The 19,914-nt window shown below is 38.2% G+C and overlaps 3 protein-coding genes across 11 annotated transcripts in view; 1 reads left to right on the top strand and 2 right to left on the bottom strand.

The window, feature by feature from the left end:
• Positions 1-704: 704 nt before the first annotated feature.
• Positions 705-19,914, bottom strand: part of slc35b4 (solute carrier family 35 member B4) — a 31,524-nt gene continuing 12,314 nt past the window's right edge. The window contains exons 11-12 of one of the 2 annotated variants that reach the window (XR_004102096.2): positions 12,617-12,619; positions 705-720 (exon numbers count right to left, since the gene is read on the bottom strand). The gene's annotated coding sequence lies outside the window, so the exon portion shown is untranslated. Of the gene's footprint in view, positions 721-12,616; positions 12,620-17,317; positions 17,328-19,914 lie in introns of those variants that run through there. The other variant, XR_004102097.2, reaches the window with a different exon arrangement.
• LOC116038371 lies at positions 13,844-14,835 on the top strand. Of its 2 annotated transcripts, XM_031282719.2 has the most exons (3): positions 13,844-13,995; positions 14,134-14,253; positions 14,362-14,835. In XM_031282719.2, the coding sequence occupies exons 1-3, from the start codon at positions 13,905-13,907 to the stop codon at positions 14,709-14,711; spliced, it is 561 nt and encodes a 186-aa protein (XP_031138579.1). In that variant the 5' UTR covers positions 13,844-13,904; the 3' UTR covers positions 14,712-14,835. The 2 variants fall into 2 exon arrangements, with proteins under 2 accessions (XP_031138579.1, XP_031138578.1); XM_031282718.2 differs by having other exon boundaries at positions 13,846-13,995; positions 14,134-14,834.
• The window catches only part of LOC116038368 (proline-rich extensin-like protein EPR1), an 8,964-nt gene continuing 7,129 nt past the window's right edge, over positions 18,080-19,914 (bottom strand). For all 7 annotated transcript variants that reach the window (XM_031282710.2, XM_031282711.2, XM_031282712.2 and 4 more), the window contains 3 exons: positions 19,350-19,420; positions 18,818-18,953; positions 18,080-18,688 (listed from right to left, as the gene is read on the bottom strand). In XM_031282710.2, coding sequence (XP_031138570.2) covers positions 18,665-18,688; positions 18,818-18,953; positions 19,350-19,420 — 231 coding nt within the window. In that variant the 3' untranslated portion in view covers positions 18,080-18,664. The remainder of the gene's footprint in view (positions 18,689-18,817; positions 18,954-19,349; positions 19,421-19,914) is intronic.

The following is a 19,914-nucleotide window of genomic DNA, read 5'->3' as shown; positions in this document are numbered from 1 at the left end:
ACCCCCTAGGGGTCCTAGAGCCCCTGTTGAAGATCTCTGCATTAGACTACACCACTGTGGAGAGGGCATTTTGAAATGGTTTATTATGGACGAGAAGACATACTGTATACAGAAACCGTCTGTAGCAGTGTGCGTGTATAGTGAGGTTAAAACAATCCCATAAAAACATGCATATATTTTTATCTGACAATCATCCTCAGCAGATGTTCGCCCAGTTGTCCTGGAAATGTACATTTTATTTTATTTGAGCACATCTTGTTGAAGTTGAGACTGAAAGTTCATCCTTGAAATTTAAAGCAGTATTTCATGAAACAATCTTTCCACTGGGGCCATTCAGTAGCTGTTATGGAGCTTTTAGTTGTATACAATTAATCTTACCTTGTAAGCGAACATGGGCGATTCAACGACAACTGGACAAACTCCGATTGTGTGATCAAAAGCTCAAAAACAGGACTGTCCAAGGTCGAGAAGGAACTCAACTTGGATGCGTTTTTACAAGTCATTAATTTGCTCCATTAAAGACGCTTTGAAACATTTCTTATGTAATATACTTTCAACAACTGGTCAAATTAGGCTGATGGATTAAATCTAGCCATTTAATTGATTTCCCTGAAGCTAGCAAACTTTGAGTGCTCATAAAGAAATAAAGCAGTTATCTTGACCGAGTACAGATAAGTAACCATGGACACATGTAAATGTACTTGTAGCTGCACTGAAAAACTTTATTGTGATTGAGTTATTTTATCTGTGACAATTTCTGTGAGATTTATTACGAACACAACACCTAAATGTAATTTTACAATTTTATTACCACAAAAAGTTAATTTCAGTTGTTTATAAACATGTAATGTCATTTTTTTTGTATCACTAATTTGTTTTGTAATGGGATGAAAAGCATGCCAGTGGACTATGTAGTTTTTGAAAAACCTTGTTCTTCCTTGAATGAAAAGTTGAATTCAAAGGTAATCAACGCACTGTAGCTTAGCCAACTTTGACTGGTATGACCAGTATGTAAGCAAACTTTAGCTAGATGTTGTGTATTATTGCCACTGTTACACTACACTTTTGCATTCACCATCATCTCTCAATTGCTGGTTATTTGGCCAATGTTCAGGAAATGTTACATTGTTGTTGTTGTTACAACCACAATGCTAAAGTGTTCAGAATTTATCAATGAAAGTGGACTCGTGATAAAAGTACACTGTAAGAAAAGATACACCATATCTACTCAATAAAAATGAGGCAACAGATTACAAACAATATTATTAATTAAATTTCACATGGTTTGGTATTGAGTAAATATGAATTAAATGAGACCCTTAATAGTTATCCATTTAATATGAGTATATTCGAATAGAAGACAGTACAGAATTAATTATAACCTAAACAAAAATATTGAGTTGATTTGAAAAAGATAAACTCCCTAATGTGTAAATAGTACTGACAAAAATTAATTTAATTCTACATATCAATGATATATAATTGAGTAATAATCATCTACATTAATCTGCACATCGATTTGAATTTAATCAATGCAAAATCTAAATATTCTTTTTTAGGAATAACTACTCTATGGCCCAGAAAGTACAGAACTTAACAATACTCAAATAAGAATTTTATTAACAATTCACTTTTGTGCTTTGAACTTATTGTAGTAGTGCTGGGCAGCATAACGGTATAGGGGTATTAATTTCCCATATGATATGAATTTTTCATATACCGTAATACCGGCGCAATGCCGCAGAGAACGCTACCGCCGAATTGATCTACGAGTGACTTCAGAAGGGAGCCGTGTTAACTTCGTAGCCTTCTCACTCATGGTTGTAAATTTACGACAATTAATAACCCACAACTAACTCTCTTTAATAGGATAAAACACCATAGCACGCAACTATTTGTGACTTTAACAATTTCCAACACTAATAATTTTACATTTAGCCTACAAATTTACACAGCCGAACGGCATGCTGGGTAACATTATAGCTGCTAGCTAGCTAGGTTGACAGGAAGTGCTTTTCAATTAAAATTAGACTGATTACATTGATTTGAATTAACTCAATATTCTCTCTATTTGGGATTAGATAAATATAATGCTTATGTTTTATTTAACTACAATGGTTGGATTTTATTCCAAACATTTTTATTTGAAATTTAATTATATATTTGCCTCAAAATCAAAAACACAATCATATTGAATATATTTTACCTAATACATTAATTCAAATCTACATGACCACAGAATCATTTCTTACAGTGTATGAGTCAATGGGAGACACAGAGAGGGAAAAAAAGATTTAACAAGAAGCAGGAGAGCAGCTGTAACCAGTTAGTGAAGGAAGCAGGAGAGTACAGTAATTTAAACAAATGTGACATACTTTATGGCATTATAAAAACATCTCATATCTCAGTTTATTCATGTACTGTATAGCAACTCTCCACTGATTGGATGACATGCATATGGGTCATCTGTAGATGGCTTTAGGCCTTTTTGTTTTCAAGTTTAGACTTAATGCTCTCAATGCTGAATATCATTTTCTGTTTAAGCCTTCAGAAAAGATGGGTAGAACAGAAAAAGGAAGGGTACAGATAAAAAGCACAAGTTAAAAAGACAGAATTAAATGTATTTCCTTTTTGTGTAAAAATATGTATGCTTGGTAACTAATCAAAGTTACTTATGGCTCTTGTAGCTATACTTTAAAAATCAGGTCAACGGCCGTTGTGTAGCCTACTTGGAGAAGAAATGTCTTTAAAAGTTTTCCTCAAAGGACATAGCTTTATTTTTGGGGTAGATTTCTCAAAGTATTTATACAGAATTTACATGCCTGTGGTCTTTTGTTAGGGTTTTTTTTCTATTGCAGAGTTTACAACAACTTTCTGACTAAGTGTTTAGAGAGAATCTGTATTATTCCAGTTTTCAGGTTATACCTGATATTGTTCTATGTCTTTGTCTTTAATGTCTATTAATGCCAACAGTATTAAAATACTGTAAAGTGCAAGGCTTTGTTTTTGTTTGCAAAGAAAAATAAGACAGATTTAATTTTTTTCAAGAATGTCACTCAACAGCCAATGACTGTAATTTTTGGAGGTCTTGGGGAGACGACATCTGGTTAGCACACGGAACACTAGGAATGTGTAGGAATCTTTAGGTACAATTTTAATGGGAATATTCATCATAAACAATATCTCACAATACCTATCATCAGTTTGATTCATTCATTCATAGACATATAAAGCCTTTAGTCTTTCATTTGATGTGTTAGATTTCTTTGGTTTTGGTCAATACTTCAAAAGAGCAATACAAACGCCTCTCTCTTAATGCCAGGGGTTTAAGGAAAAATAGGAAGCGCAAAGCCTTATTCTTGTTTGCAAAGCATTATATAACAGATTTAGTCTTTTTCTTACAGCTAATGAGGTTAATTTTTGGAGGTCACAGAGGGGAAATGATATTTGGCTCTCACATGGGTCGGTACATTCAGCAGATGTGGGCACATTGAAAAACAACTTTACAGGTAATATTCACATATTGATGTACAAGGTCACTATATATGTCAAGTAATTAAATTCAATAAGGTTGTTTTAATTATCACTAATATGGATATACTACAGAAAGACCAAGGAAATGATGATCGATCCAAGGAGATGGAGGAAGGTGCAGCACACACCACTATACATCGGTACAGAGGTAGAGAGAGTGAAAACCTTTAAATTCCTTGGAACAAACATCAGCGAGGATCTCACAACTGCCACCAGCTCCTTAAGAAAGCCCAGCAGAGACTGTACTTCCTAAGGAGGCTGAGGAAATTTGGCATGTCAACCAAAATCCTCAGCAACTTCTACAGATGTACAGTGGAGAGTGTCATCAGCAGCTCCATCACAGTGTGGTATGGAGATGGCACTGCTCGGGACAGGAAGGCTCTCCAACGTGTTATAAAAACTGCCCAACTCATCTGTGGAGCAGCCTTCCCATCACTACAGGACATGTACATCACCAGGGTCATCAGGAGGACCCACACACTCCCCACACACTCTTTCTTCCCTTCCTAAACTCCTGGACTCACACGACATACAGAGCTGTCTAGGCACAGTGCACTTTATCCATTTTCTTATCTCCATTTTTTTTTTAATCTCTTTTTCAAACTATTTATTACTTTTTTATTATTTGTTTTTATTGTTTGTTTTTTTTTTTTTTACTTTTTTATTTGTTGTGTAAGGAAGACTAGCAAAGCAAGCTTTTCATTGCATGGTGTAGTTGTCTTTACTGTTCATATGACAATAAACCTCTTGAATCTTGAACTTGCTTGACACTATCTACAATAATATTATGGTTAGGCAAGTACCCTGATGCCTTCCTTTTAATTGGAGGTGACTTTAACATTGCTCTTGATAATGCAATTGACAGATGGCCAGCAAGGCAAAATAACAGTGTAAGCGCTTGTTTAAAACTTTTAATGCAAAGATTTGATTTGATGGATATTTGGAGAGAATTGTACCCCAATGATAGAGTATACACTTTGTCTAATAATACAAGATCCTTTCAATCCAGAATTGATTATTGGCTGGTTTCCAAAAAACTTACAGAGAATGCAACAGCACAAATTTGGCTACTTTACAGATCACAAAGCTATTCATAGTCATATCTCTCTGTTCCCCTCCTCTTGTCGTGTCCATACTTCATACTGGGAGTTAAATAGTTCCGTTTTACAACATGAAGCTGTAAAAGCTGAATTAAAGAAATAATTTCATCAATTTTAATATTGAGTTTCTTTAACCTTATTGGGGACAAAACAATCTATTGAATTCAATCCAAACATTCCTGCTAATGTCAGGAAACATTACTTTTCAATGATAAAAGGAAATAGGACCCTGACTCTCAATAGAAGTAATAACACTTCTGATATGAGCATTGTTACAAGAACGTTCCTCGAGAACCTTTCCACCAAGCCCCAATTTGAATCATCCCAACAAAACGTTCATATGACAATTACGCTTTAATGAGAGTCAGCATATACTTTTAAGTATTCTGGAATGTTGAGTTCAAGAAATGTCCAATCCTCTGTGATGGATAAACTCTTCATAGGTAGCTAGGTCCCCCCCTCTCATTTAGAAGTTCACAAATGAACACAACCTTGGTCTTACCAGTCCTAAAGAAATAGGGTATTATTTCTGTGTACATGTTGATTGTTCCATAAAACACGTGTGTGGAGAGAAATTGTGCTCACATGCTGATATACCACCACCCAGAACACTGATTTCATATGGTGCTAGAGACTGGGTACAAACATCTACGTCACCAAATGAAATCAGTTTCTGAGTGCAGTCTTCTGATTTTATAGACAGTGCATTGTGCTTAAACATTCAATAGAAGACAAGGTGGATACAGAAAAAGACATCCTTTGATATTGTGTTATACTGTATGGACTGGTAAGCCTTGTGCTGCTAGTTGGATGCAGTGTAGATCAAATGTAGCTGTTGTTGAGGGAGGCTGCCTCTCGCTGCACGATGGCCCATTGATTCTACAAACGAACAGCAGAGGGTGTGGTTACATTGAAACCCAGAGCCAAATTAAAAAAACAGAGCCAAAACAGTGACCAAGTGGACCTCATGAAGTTCAAAGGGATGTTTTTGTAGAGACAAGCTTGGAGGAAACCCCTGCACGTCTCCTGTTACTCCACCTAAAGTGACTAAACTTAACACACACACACACACACACACACACACACACACACACACACACACACACACACACACACACATACATTACAGTAAAAACGCCCTAACAAGTTTCAGACTGACACTACTTCTGAGATGATATTTTAACATTAATAAGGGTGTTATTAAGGAGTAGTTTGATATTTTGGAAAAAATACCATGCTTTGAATAATATGAGAAGATTGATACCACTCTCATGATTGTATGTTAAATATAACACAGCCAGCCATCAGCTGGTTAGCTTAGCTTAGCATTAAGACTGGAAACAGCTAGTCTGGCTCTGTCTGAGGTAGCACCTTCACTGCACCAAAGCTCACTGATGAACACATAGTTTAATTCATACAAAATTCAAAGTGTGAAATTGACATTGTGGTTTTATGGGGGGATGTGTTCCAGTGCTTGAATTGGACCAAAAAAGGTGCCAGTATCCTAATTCAGCAGTTGTATGACTTCATCATCGTATGTGTCTTTGATATATTGATATACGGATGTCTTGGTAAAATATCACTTCAAATGTATTTTTCTATGCATTTCATTACATACATTAAGGGCCATGTCATTTAGCTTTAGAGGTGCTGGAAGACAATCTAGCTGTCCTTGTATCCGGTCTTTATGCTAAGCTAAGCTGCTTTTGGCTGTAGCTTCATGTTTAACAGACAGAAATAAAAGTGGTATCGATCTTCCCTGTTAACTCTTGGAAAAAAGGTGAACAAGCATGTTTTCCAAACACTCAAGCTTGTCCTCTGATAGTAGAAGGTGCTGGAGAAAAGGGCAAACTGAGTATGAATTGATGCAGAAGCAGGGTGGACACCTAAATGCTTCCCCTCTCATGTCAGGGCATATATCATCATCTTACAAGGACAAATCGTCCATTCAGTCAGGTTAGCATATAAGGTTAAATACAAAAGGACGTAAAAGGTGTGACATTTCTGGCATATATACATTACTGCCTTAATATGAAAAAAAATAGAAATGTGACAGAAAACAACAGGCATTGCAAAGAAACAGCAGCAGAAAGCGAGAAGTGGATAAAAACATACTTTATGGTTGAATAATCAGGTCTGAGCTATAGAAATATTGTTGACATTAAATTTGCAACATAAAGGTATCGAGTCTAACAGGTCTAAAAATAATGCTATGACTCATGTTTGTTCCCAGATGGCTTCATTTGAACAGGAGCTGAAGGGGTTCATCACACCTCCTCTTCCCCTTCCTTCCTACTATGTCCATGGGCCAAATCTAAATAAATATAAAAACAACATGCAGAGACAAGAAGATACAGGATGAACCATGGTTTGATTCAAAGAGATTTGTTGCAGTACAATACTGTATTAGCCACGTTAAACTAAAACAACCCTGGATGAGTTAAGTGAAAGGAAATGAAATTCTACCCTCCTCTGGGTTTGATGGTAAATGCTCTGCATCAACAAACTGGGACGATGACTGAGCCACAGCTAAATGAGAGAGACCCCAGGAGGCATCCAGAGTTATCAATGTATCTTCCCAATATTTGTGTCTGGAGTCCACAAGTGTCCAATAATTCAGAGTGAGTCAGTTGGATATGAGGAGCAGTTGTCAGTGGAGGCTTTTGGAGGTGGAAGATATGATGTTTGTAATGTATCGTTCCCTTGAGCTCTTCCTGAAGGTGGTGTGTCTCTCGTTGCAGCTTCATGATCTTATTGGACTGAATGCTCCTCAGCATGCTTAAGTGAGTTCACGCCTAGGGCAAGCAGAGCAATTATCCTTCATGGCGGAAGGTATAACCTCATGAATATGTGTAATCATGTGCTCGTGAGGCAACGAGATGAGGAAGGGGAGGGGAGGAAGGAGTGAATCTAGTAGAAAGGTTCCCTATTCATCATGACTTGAACATGGATGCTTGTTGACCTAAGCAAAGCAGAATTGACATTTAGGTTCCTGATGCATTAGAACAGTTTAAAGTTCAGCACGTGAGGGAAACACAAGTCTGGTGGATCATTCTGAGATGATCTACTATCAATACTTATGTGAAATGTCGCAGACACATTAGCTAACATTTTGGGAAATACCCTTATTCACTTTTTTGCCGAAAGTTTGATATCGCTCTTATATCCGTTAAATATGAAGCTGCAGCCAGCAGCTTAGCTTAGCATAAAGACTGGAAACAGCTAGCCTGGCTCCGTCTGAAGCTCTCAAATTAACACATTATATCGTGTTTATTTAATCTATAGAAAAAAAATAGTTATAAAGTATTGTAGTAAAACATAAAAACGACAAGTTGTGGTTTTAGTGAACCTAAGAGGTGCTTTTCGGTCTATGCTAAGCTAAGCTAACTGGCTGCTGCTTCATATTTTATGAACAGTGGTATCAATTTTCTCATCAAACTCTCGATAAGAAAACGAATAAGCAATTTTCTTAAAATCTCTAACTATCGCTTTAAGAGACGTGTGAATCTACAGGACGCTGTTAGGCTCTGGACATTTGGCCACATGGAGGAAACCCATCCCCAACTGTCTTTAACTATACAACACTAAACAGAAGATTAGTCAATCCACCTTGTTGTCCATGTACAGGCTATGATGTCATCACTTAAACTGAGATGTGAGTCATGTGCCAACACAACAACTTTGCTTCCTTTACGCAAACCAATCAACCTTGTGACGTATGAGTCATAGGAAATATTTTCTGGGCTTTTCTTTTTGAAGAGGCAGCGGCACCAGTCTCCTGATCATGAAATCATGTATCTGTCTCGGCACGGTGATGGTTATGTATGAAGACGAGTGCGTAAGAGAAGCAGAAACTGAATTACTTTTGTCAAAATATGGTAATAAATTATTTACATATTTGATGTTGGCGGATGAGCAACAAGGAGATTTTAGAGACCTGCCAGACTGCCGTTAATTAATTTGGACCTTTATTTTCTTACCTGAGATCAGTGATTGTGCAGACAAAGGAAGACTTCATCAAACGCAGGATTTAAATGACTGTACTGAAGCCATATACTCTGTATATATATACACAAACACTTGCACCAGTAGGACGGGATCCAGGTGTGGTCACCTGGCACTCACATATTCAACATTAAGATATGAGAGCAAGAAAGCAAAAATATAGACAGAAAGTGCCGTACGGACACACATATACCCAAGATAATTTAGTATAAAGGAAGGATGTCAAGCCTTGAAAATCAATCTCACAGATTTACTAAATGGCATCACATTTTTCTGAGTGCAGATTACAGAGAGAAAATGTTTCTCTGAGAAGAGACAGCAGGGCTACATCTAATACTAGATAGTAATCTAGAAGAAACCTCAATGCTGGATCTTCTTTAAAGATCACTGATTCATTTCCTCCCACCATCAACACAAACATGTTCATCTTTTTTTTTCTAATAAATGCTACTCAAGAAAAATACCTTTAAAGCCCAACAAGTTTTTCAAATCATGATAGAAATCAGTCATGTAACATGGCTACAGGTGACTGTAGACTGAAATAGACTGAAAGTGAAACTGCTACATCATTTTCCGTAACACCCCATAAAATTATGCAAGTTATGAAACAGTAGGAGTGTAAGTAACAACATCATCTTTGTCTTTATAACACAGAATAACCCAAATGAATGAGCACATACATAAGCACAGCGAGAAACACAAACACTAACCTGTTGCAAAAGATCCGTCACCTACCACACAAAGCCTTATTTCCTCCCTGGAGGCGTTTTTACACTGGCTGCTCGGTCTAAAGTGTATTATACTGAACTTGGTGCTGTAATCCTCAGGGTTGTCTTCAGGCTGCATGAATGTGTGTGTTTCTATGTGTGTGTATGAACACACTGAGTGGCAGAAGAGTTAAGATATGGAGATGCCAGGGAGAGCACAGCCCCCTCTCCTCTCTCTCTTTTACAGTCAGCGTGAGCTGTTCATCCAACTGCTCTGCCAGAGTCATTATTGTAACTGTGAGTCACCATGGGCTCACACACACACACACACACACACACACACACACACACACACACACACACACACACACACACACACACACACACACACACACACACACACACGCACGTAGATAAACTGCCCTGTATTAATATTTTCAGTAAGGTATAATGATGTAAACAGTGACTATCTTATTGTTTTGTAAGCCTTAGAAACATGATAAGATAATTAACCATACAGGAAATAAAAGGTGCAGTAGCTTCTTAAGCTTTCTCTCTCAAAGACACACACAAACATTACACACCCAGCATGACAAAGCATCCTCTCTCTCACCAACGCAAGCAAGCAATTTACTCCATTGACACGCTGCATCCACATAATGCTCCAGATTTATTTCCTCCATGCTTGTAAGTAACCAGCTCTAAAATGCTGTAAAATTAGTAGCATTTTTCCTTGTTTCCCCTCATTTATGATGACTAGATTAGACTTCTGACCTCATTTAAATGAGCTCAATAAATTGTGTATAGAGAAAACAGGAACATATTTTTGTTAAACTAAGCTGCAACTTGTATTCAATTATTACCAGAACAACACAGCTTATAAAAACTCTGTAACTTCCTCCATGAGTAAAAGCAAACACACTGGGGAATTCCCCGGTCGAGGGGGGAAAGGGAAGGATGAAATAGTATCCGTATGGTGATGGCAGGTGAGAGGGCACGACTCACAGAGCAGGAATCTCACCCTGCATTCCTCTGGTGTTACGGGAAATGGAATAATTGTGCCTCTGTCAAACACCAAACACTCATACACATGCATATTAGCCCAGCCCCCCATCCCCCAGACACACGTGCTTCCTTTCCCAGTATCCGTTCCTATATGGTGAGCAAGCCCACCACATGATGAGTCACTCCTTCTCCTCCTTTCATCTGTCCATCCTGAAGATGCCAAAGGAAGTGGCTATGAGGACTGAGTCACACCCCCAAACACCCCTCCTCTTTGATCCTGCTGTCAGTCATCCAGCATCTTCATCTTCATTCTACAGCGCTCTGTACCTGCTACATGTCTCTCCTCCTCTGACCTCCCACCCTCCTCTCTTTCACTTTAATGCATCATTCCAGCTGTGTGTGAATCCACAGCCGCAGCATCGCAAGGAATGCCTCTCACATGTCCACAGTGCCTCAGCCTGACCATCCTCGCCCAATCCTTCACCCGAGGTCAGCTCTGCTATAAAAACCCAAAGAGACTGAAAATATCTGTTCTTTCTTCACTCTAATGCACCTTCTTCTTCTTCTCTGTTTGTGTAACACTGACAACCAGCATATAGACATGAGCTATATCGACTCTGCTGAACTGTCAAAAGCTTAGTTTAACTTCACAGTCAGTTAACATGTGTACAACCAGCGGCTGGTTAGCTTAGTTTAGCTTAACACAAAGACATTCAACAAAGGGACCAGCTCTGTACAAAGGTAACAAAGTCCTGGTTACTGTATGTCCGTGTGCATAACAAATGCATTTTCTTGCACCTACTGTGTAAATGACCTGTGCCCTGTGGGATTGTTGGGGTAATAATACGTCACACTCTCCATTGGGTTCAGCAGGCAACAAGGCGACAAGGGAAATTCACAAAAAAACAAGCAGCGTTATGAAACAACACTACTCAAGTCGTCTGCAGGCTTCAGATGCGTCCTAGGTAACAGTCACTATAGCACCACCAAAGAAAGGACAGGATTGCATAAAAACAAACTCAATGCCTTTGAAAAGTAGCTAAATGCAGCAGATATAAACCTGCATACGGTACATACAGTACTGGTGATACTGTAAAGAATCTGATGTTTGGATCTTTATGTTTCAGTAGCCAAAGTAATGATTAATATAATGTACGTGCAGCCCTGCAGCTTCATAAAATTGTTTTGTTGTTTCAGCAAAGCCAAATGCACACCTCCCACACCAATAGCTGAAGAGATGAAAAGTTTCCTTTCAAAGAAGCAATGTGACTTTATTTTGTAACATGTATGTTATAATAAGTTGTGATGTGATGCCAGCCAGTGTTCTTTATGTAAGAGTAATGTGAGTTATTTTGTGGGATCTTTAGTCAAAATAGACCTGACCCTCCCTTCACCAACAATACATTTTGGATGACCCTCCAAAATGATATGGGAAAAAAGGATGACCCTCCCTAACAATTTATTGATGCCTTCTACACTGGTATGTGCTTGGCAAAGACATACAGATACCTATTGTTTTTATACAGCCATGACATAAGTGACTAAACCTCTACATTCTCATCTTATACATCACACTCCTCTGTTATGGTGTGGTGGCCATTTCAGTAGATTCATTCAACAGTGTTGTGGAAACACAATAAGCATGGAAACTAAATGCACACTTCCTGCATTACTGCATTACTTCAAATACTAAGGTACTCCTCTAGTAAACTAGTATTCATATGAAATAAAACAATAAAACATTCAGAGACCATTCAGCAAAGCACACTGGGTAATAACAAATTCAACACTGGTTGCTATGGACTCGTCACTAGGCTTCCTCAGTCATTGTATATTTTAGCATATAAGTAAAGCTGCCAAGGCTGAACATTATCCAAAACTCCATTTCTCAGACAAGCGTCAATTTGGGAGCTTGCATGCTACCACTCCTTCCTTCTCAAATGCCTTGAAAAGGCTGTCGTTTATATATATATATAATATCACCGGACCGAAAGGATATTTGAGTCGGGTATGGCTGCAGCCTGGAGACCTCCCGTCTCATGCCCTACCCAGCTTGGTGCAGTCCGCAAGCTTTGACTTTCCAAAATAAAAGCTTGCATCTGATCCGTTGTGTTTTCGCACGGTGTTTTGAAAACAGTACGGCAATCATGCTAATTAATAAAATTATTTTTTCATCCGATGTCTTAGTTACAACACGATGGAGCTAGCAAAGCAGTTTTCTGTTTATATGTGCGATTTATATTTATTCAGTTTGGGAAATCCCACGGTCTCTAAAGCTACAGTTCAAATTGTCTGGCTGACTAAATAGGGAGGGACCTATCTGCTAGCGATAGGGGCCGAGACTGAGAGAGCAACATGGAGCTACATGGAAAAATATGCACCAAACAAGCTACTTTGAAATGTTGCTGTTCTCATGAATACAAACGTTGGGTGACCCTCCCCCCTAGACTAAAAAGAATTGGATGAACCTCCCATCAACAAAGAATAAAAAGACATGACCCTCCCCTACTTTCCTCCGGTGGTCCATTCCATAAATACCGAACGGTCCCTAACATGGGCAAACGGTGCATAATCTAATTATGTATGTGCTAATTTGCATAAATACCACAACAGATCTAAACATTGGGTATAGCCAGGTGAAAATGTCTTGTTGAATCTTGTTGACATATAACAGTAAAAGACTTAATGCTAAGGTCTGAATGGAACCCATTTAGGCTACCCATGAGCATTAATACATAGAGGCAAGAAGAAGTACTTTAAACCAGCCATTCTCTAGTGGTGTGTACATAATTTGATTGTTTGATCCAGCCACTTTTTATTTTACCTACGCATTTTCCTTACCCTTGTCTCCTGTTCTTCCCTCAGACTCATCCCAGAAACAGTCCCACAGACCCAGCCCCAAACCCCATCTCTGCAATAATAATTAATAAAGGCTGGTTTAAAGTACTTCTTCCCGCCTCTATGTATTAATGTTCATGGGTAGCCTAAATGGGCTCCATTCAGACCTTAACACAAGTTTTGTACTGTTATATGTCAACAAGATTCAACAAGACATTTTCATCTGGCTATACCCAATGTTTAGATCTGTTGTGGTATTTATGCAAATTACCACATACATCATTAGAATATGCACAGTTTGCCCATGTTAACAAACAATTTCAAAAAACTTGTAATACATTTTTTGTTTGTCTTGATGTAAGTAACCAACTCAGTAATTTTCATAGTGATATCTAAAGGTTAAAATGTTTACCCTATTCACGTGAGAAAAAGAATGAATAGGCGTATGAATAGGCTATATTTGGGTCTCTTTCAAAACCTTCCCCTAATGGGATTCTTCGGGGCTATTTTTTCCTTACTCAGAACATATTGAGGATACAAAATCAGTTGAGTTTGCTTCTGTTGCAATTATGCCTAGGTTTACCCCCATTTTGGCTTAAAATGACTGGACTACAACTGTTAGAACCCAGAATGTTAAGGTTGTATTGATTTAAAACACTGTGCTCGCTCAGATGCAAAAAAAAGGTGTAATTCAAATCTGTTTTAGCTGAGAAAAATGGCAGATTTAGCTTCTGAACAATTTCTCACTGAAAGAGAAGAAAGATATCTTTTGAAACTTGTTTACAGGTCAGCAAATGAAACTGCAGGTATGCTATCCTCTGCACATTTTACAGACAATCCAAACTCGTTGGGTGATGTTGTGTCATAAAAATGTGTTACATTTTAACACTAAGACTAAATCAACACAAGGCAAATGGATTTTCTTTGTTTTCGTAAACTCACAGGTGGTTATTATGTACCGCCAAAGCGAAGGATCATCAAGATGGAAGTGTGTAACCTCAGATCATCTGATCTGACTCGTGACCAGATAAAAGCCTTGGCTGTCTGCTTACCTTCACTCCAATGTGGGCCTAGAACAGATGCTGAGCATTTTGACCAAAAGTGGTGCAAGGAAAGGTTACATGTGCGCCAATTTAGCTCAACTTCCCAACTGAACATAATTCCACCCTCAGCACTAACAGCTGAAGCAGCGAGGAGGAAGGGGAGGCCTCAGCAGCCAGACAGCAGCCAGTTACTGCTGGTGACCCCAGTCCACCCAGAGCAGATCGACATACAGGCCCTGGCCAACACCCAGAATCACTTCAACTTCATGGAGTTTGAGGGGAGGAAGTTTGTGAGAGTCACCTCCTCTGTTCACTCACCTGATGGACGACAGCGTCCAAAGAAATGGAGAGTTTCTGACTACAACCTGAAGGGTCAGATGATCCTGTCTGTGATCTGCACCATCACCATGGATGTCCAAATATCCAGCAGTGAAGAGAGACGGCATTCAGAGCAGGAAGAGAGCAGGGGGACCACCTGAGCAACAGAGGAGACAGAACATGAGTATTTTAGTTATTATTAAACCTGCATTACTGCAAGTGATTGTTTTTGGGCCATTTGGGGGCAGCAGAAACACAACACTGACATGTAAATAAAGTAAATGGTAAACATTTAAGCAAACAGTCACCTATTTACACAGCCAGCAGACATGGAGCAACATTAGCATTCAGTCATGTTTTTATCCATCTGATGAATGTAATTTTATTATTCGCTCTCCTTGTATTTTTGTTGTTGCCTTCATCAACTCCTAGGGAAATATATAATTATATCAGAGCTCTTAAGAGTGAACTACAACAGTAAAGTTGAGCATGTAAACTAAGACAATGATACTTTTCACTGCAGGTGAAAAGTATCTGTGGTTTTATCACTATCAAAGACACCTTTCACAATATACATACTCAGTTCATCCATTATTAATATGAGACTAAGAGGCTACAGCCATGCTAGCAGCTCTAGGCTGTACTTGAGCTAAATGCTAATGTCATCATGCTAACATGTCCACAATGCTATGTTTAGCAGGCCTGCTTATCATCTTAGTTTTTACATGTTAGCATGCTAACATTAGTTAATTAGCATTAAACACAGTACAGCTGAGGCTGATGGGAATGCCATTAGTTTTGCAGGTATTTGATCATAAACCAAAGTATTGGAAAATATATTTTTTTACCTGATGATGGTGCTATTTAAGACATTTCACTCACAAGCTGAAATGTGGACCTAATGGTACCACTAAAAGTCAGGGGATCATTAGTCTCGCATAGCCAGATCTACCTCCACAGTGCTGCAGAGGGGATCATCAAAGTCAAAGCCATCCTCTGAGGAACATGAATGTCTGTAGAAAATTTCATGGCAATCCATTAAATAGTTGAGATATTTCAGTGTGGGCCATTAGTGGCAGACCAACAGACGAATATTACCATCACAAAAGACATGATGCTAATGTAGCTAAAACTATTGATACTGATTACTATCAGAGCAGCTTTAAGTTGCACCACTCTTGTGCATAAACACAAAAAGCCACAGAAGAACACTGGTGAGTTTGGCCACTGCTTCCTCTGTGGCCAATGAAAGAACTTGACGCCAGGTCTGCAGACCACAGCTTCACCTCTGTTTTACTTTCCTGGCCTTTCTTGTACAGCGATTGGATGAGGATGTGAGCTGCAAGGGAAAAACAAACACTTTAACATCTGCTTCAATCAAGTCGTTTTTGAAGGCATTGACATGAAACAAAGTTGTTACATCTGATTAAATGAATTAGATTTGTAAAATGTAAGCTTTGACAAACCAAATTCAGTTAATGCGATGTCAAAGCAACATAACGAGTCGACTTAATGCAGTAAGACTGAAAATAAGGTTAAAACTTTAAACTTTTGACACACAGACACATGCAACTTTACCTCCAAAATGTCAAAAGTTTAACTAATAGAACCAGCCTTGTTTTTAGCTTGACACCCATTCAATACTCAGTTTATTCAGCAAGTTTCCATGGCTGTAGAACTTTCCCAACCTACACAAAGAGCATGTAATTCTTTGATTTAATCTCTTGCATGTAAATTGCCAAAATTGGAGTTTTTACCTAACATCTCTCTCTGGATGCCTGCACCCACACAAAGCCACACATACATGCAAACGCTCACTTCCTCTTCATATCGACCAGGACATGGTGTTCCTAAAATTAGATGAGACAAACACTCACATGTTAACAGACACATCATTTCTCGATTTAGCTGCAATGTAACTAACCACACTTTAAAAAGTACTTCACTTAAGTATAATTTTGAAGCACATGTACTTTACTTTTTGTATTTACATTTTATGCTGTTTTATACTCATTTATCTGACTTATAACACATGTGATCACTTAAGCTTACTTAAAGATTAAACTTTCTAAAAACTATATAGACGTGTTATTATGCATAAATAAGAATTATCCAATAATATAACACTCACAAGGGGCCATTCTTTACATTTACATTACATTACATGTCCTTTAGCTGATGCTTTTATCCAAAGCGACTTACAATTGCTGTCAGAGGTTGCACGCCTCTGGAGCAACTAGGGGTTAAGTGTCTGGCTCAGGGACACATGATTGATGTATCGCAGTGGGATTCAAACCCGGGTCTCACACACCAAAGGCATGTGTCATATCCACTGTGCCATCACCCCCCCCATAACGTATACTTTATTAATCCTGCAAGGGGAAATTACAATATTTTCACTCCCTTGTTATTACACAGTAGATATACACACATTACACACAGGCCTGAATTACACAAACATGCGCCACGAGCAGATGAACTGGCACCTCTCCAGCTACCAGTCCACCACCATACTTTAGTCCGTATGGGGACTTGAATCGGCGACCCTCCGGTTCCCAACCCAACTCCCTACTGAGTACTACTGCCACCCCACCCCATTCTGTACAATGATCACTTTGTAATGGGATGTTTTGTAGTGTGGAATTGCTGCGTCCACATAATGTGAATACTAATGTGAATAGAGACAACATTTTGTACCACTGCTGCCAAGACTCTTATTTACAGGCAAAATAGAAGTCACTGAACTCAACCATCTGTTTGAAGAATGGTGAAAAAGTCTTACAACAGGGAATGGGATCTTTCCTTTAGTCATGGACAGATGAGGAAGGTAAAGTTAAGAGAAGCAGCCTGTAGTTGCAGGTGGAGGGACCTCTACTGGTGACGTTGTTGTTATCAGAGGGTCCTGTCTAATGTTGAGCTCCTGCAGCATTTTAAACTGAGGAATAAGACAAATTTACTCCTACTTACAGCAAAGTGTAAGAGTACATTTAAGATAAACTCTTAAAGTGATTAATCACATGAATGTTCAGAGCAGGAAGAGCCAATCAGACAGTGTTCCAGTTCCATACTATTAATTATATACAGTATACTACTAATTGTCTGAGTATATTGATTTTTGCAGTTTGTACAAAACAATTCAACATTATGTACCTGTTTCATACCAACAGGACATCATAAATGTACCTCCCTGTACTACATCACTTTGGTTTTACAAAGCAGGAGAACTGTCCCAAAACATTATTATAATATTCCTGCAAGTAGAGGTTTTCAGTGACTTTGTCATGATTTATAGCATGTGGCATCACTATTTGTCATGGGTATTATACATTATACTGCTGAACTATCACTACATGTCATTTTTTTTTGCAATCAGTAACAATGTTAAGTTGTATTTTTAACCACCGATTAACAAAAATAAAAAATAAAAAGTACTAAATAATTTGACTTAATCCACATCTACCAGAGGGCAGCAACCACCTATCAATATTTTCTCAAACTGCAAAATATAAAAGCCATATAAAAGCCATTATGTGATTTCACAACAAATTTATTGAGGTTTAATTAAATGTTTTTGCATGCACCAGAAATAACCCCTGAAATAATGTATATACAGTAAAATAACATCAAACATGTACAGGTCTTTGTTACTTCACACTCTGTTAAACAGTTCTTTCATGCATCTGCAATCTTATATTTAGCTTTCATAACTTCAAGGCACACATACATAATGATTTACCAGGATGTCCTTCAGTATATAGATCTCATACAAATACCTTACTTGGTTTCACAAGTTTAACCTTTCTGTTCCTTTGTTGTGTTTTCATCTCATTTACAAAGACAAGAACTTGATTTTCCATCAGTTATTGTGGCACAATTGGTTTCAAAATGATCTCAAGAACCAGAGAGGTTGCAAACATGACATTACCAGTATGAGACCAGACTACTGGCCTGGGTACAGTATCTGCTACTTCTTTCAGCTACATGTAAAGGCTGGAGTTGATTCTCCTGTGACTGTTTCCTGTAACTTGTCTCTTTGTTGAATTCTGTCCATCAACTTGTCTTTGCTGCAGCAGTAAAGCTTTAAGATGTTGTCATCCTCATCAAGTGGTCCACATTAACCTCTAGTGCTCAATTTATTCTGTAGACGGAGAAGAGAAGTGGCTTAAAATGTTACCAACAATAAATCACAATTAGTGACAGAGATAACTAAGACAAATAATTCTAGATGTTCAAAAGAAGAAATCTGTTTTATATATTGGAGTCATACCTTCTTGGCGTTGTCCACACACTGCATGTAGGCCGAGGCGATACTTGAGCAGGACAGAGTCTTTCCTGTGTTCTCCTTGTAGCATTTTAAAATCTGACTCTGCAAGTCACCACACACCGGCTGGATATTGAAACGCCTGCGAGAGACATGCAAATATCCAATATGTTGGTTTGGTAGTTCATACCATATTTGTGAAACATGAGCCTATTATCTTATTTTTTAAACATATCTGTATAATGAATGTCAAGTCCTTTGTCCTTGTACCATGCGTCAGAGCAACCTTATTAACTTAACCTCATAATGTGCATTAGTGAATGTAAAAAGGTCCTGTTTGTGCATGTTTGCCTGTGTGTAATGTAACAACGCAGTGTAAACATGTAATTTCCCCTTGGGGATCATTAAAAAAAAAAGTAACTCTTCTTCATCTTCATAAACCGTAAAAGTGTTGTATATCATTGAGACTAGATTATTAAGAAAGGCACATTTGCGTATAATTTTTGCATTTAAACAAAAGCAGTGAATCCAAACTTACGCAAAACGGTTGTGAGTCTCTTCCTTGCCCTTCTGGAAGCTCTCAGCAGTCACTTTGTAAAACTCGGTGCACTGTTGAAAAGGTAAAATCACCACAAGTTACCATCAAGGTAAAATATGTCAAATATGAAGAGCTTTTTTTATATATATAGTGAGGAAAATAATTTGAACACCCTGCTATTTTGCAAGTTCTCCCACTTAGAAATCATGGAGGGGTCTGAAATTGTCATCGTAGGTGCATGTCCACTGTGAGAGACATAATCTAAAAAAAAAATCCAGAAATCACAATATATGATTTTTTAACTATTTATTTGTATGACACAGCTGCAAATAAGTATTTGAACACCTGTCTTTCAGCTAGAATTCTGACCCTCAAAGACCTGTTAGTCTGCCTTTAAAATGTCCACCTCCACTTCATTTATTATCCTAAATTAGATGCACCTTTTTGAGGTCGTTAGCTGCATAAAGACACCTGTCCACCCCATACAATCAGTAAGAATCCAACTACTAACATGGCCAAGACCAAAGAGCTGTCCAAAGACACTAGAGACAAAATTGTACACCTC

This window comes from Sander lucioperca, chromosome 7 (genome assembly GCF_008315115.2).
Source record: "Sander lucioperca isolate FBNREF2018 chromosome 7, SLUC_FBN_1.2, whole genome shotgun sequence".
Lineage (NCBI taxonomy): Eukaryota > Metazoa > Chordata > Actinopteri > Perciformes > Percidae > Sander > Sander lucioperca.
Note: the sequence above shows the minus strand (reverse complement) of the source record. Positions and strands in the feature narration are given on the sequence as shown.

Excerpts from the sequence above, each read along its gene's own strand:
- LOC116038371 (XM_031282718.2), top strand. The coding sequence starts at position 13,905 with ATGGCAGATTTAGCTTCTGAACAATTTCTCACTGAAAGAGAAGAAAGA. Across the intron at positions 13,996-14,133 it reads GTCAGCAAATGAAACTGCAG|GTGGTTATTATGTACCGCCA; the intron begins GTATGCTATCCT and ends GTAAACTCACAG.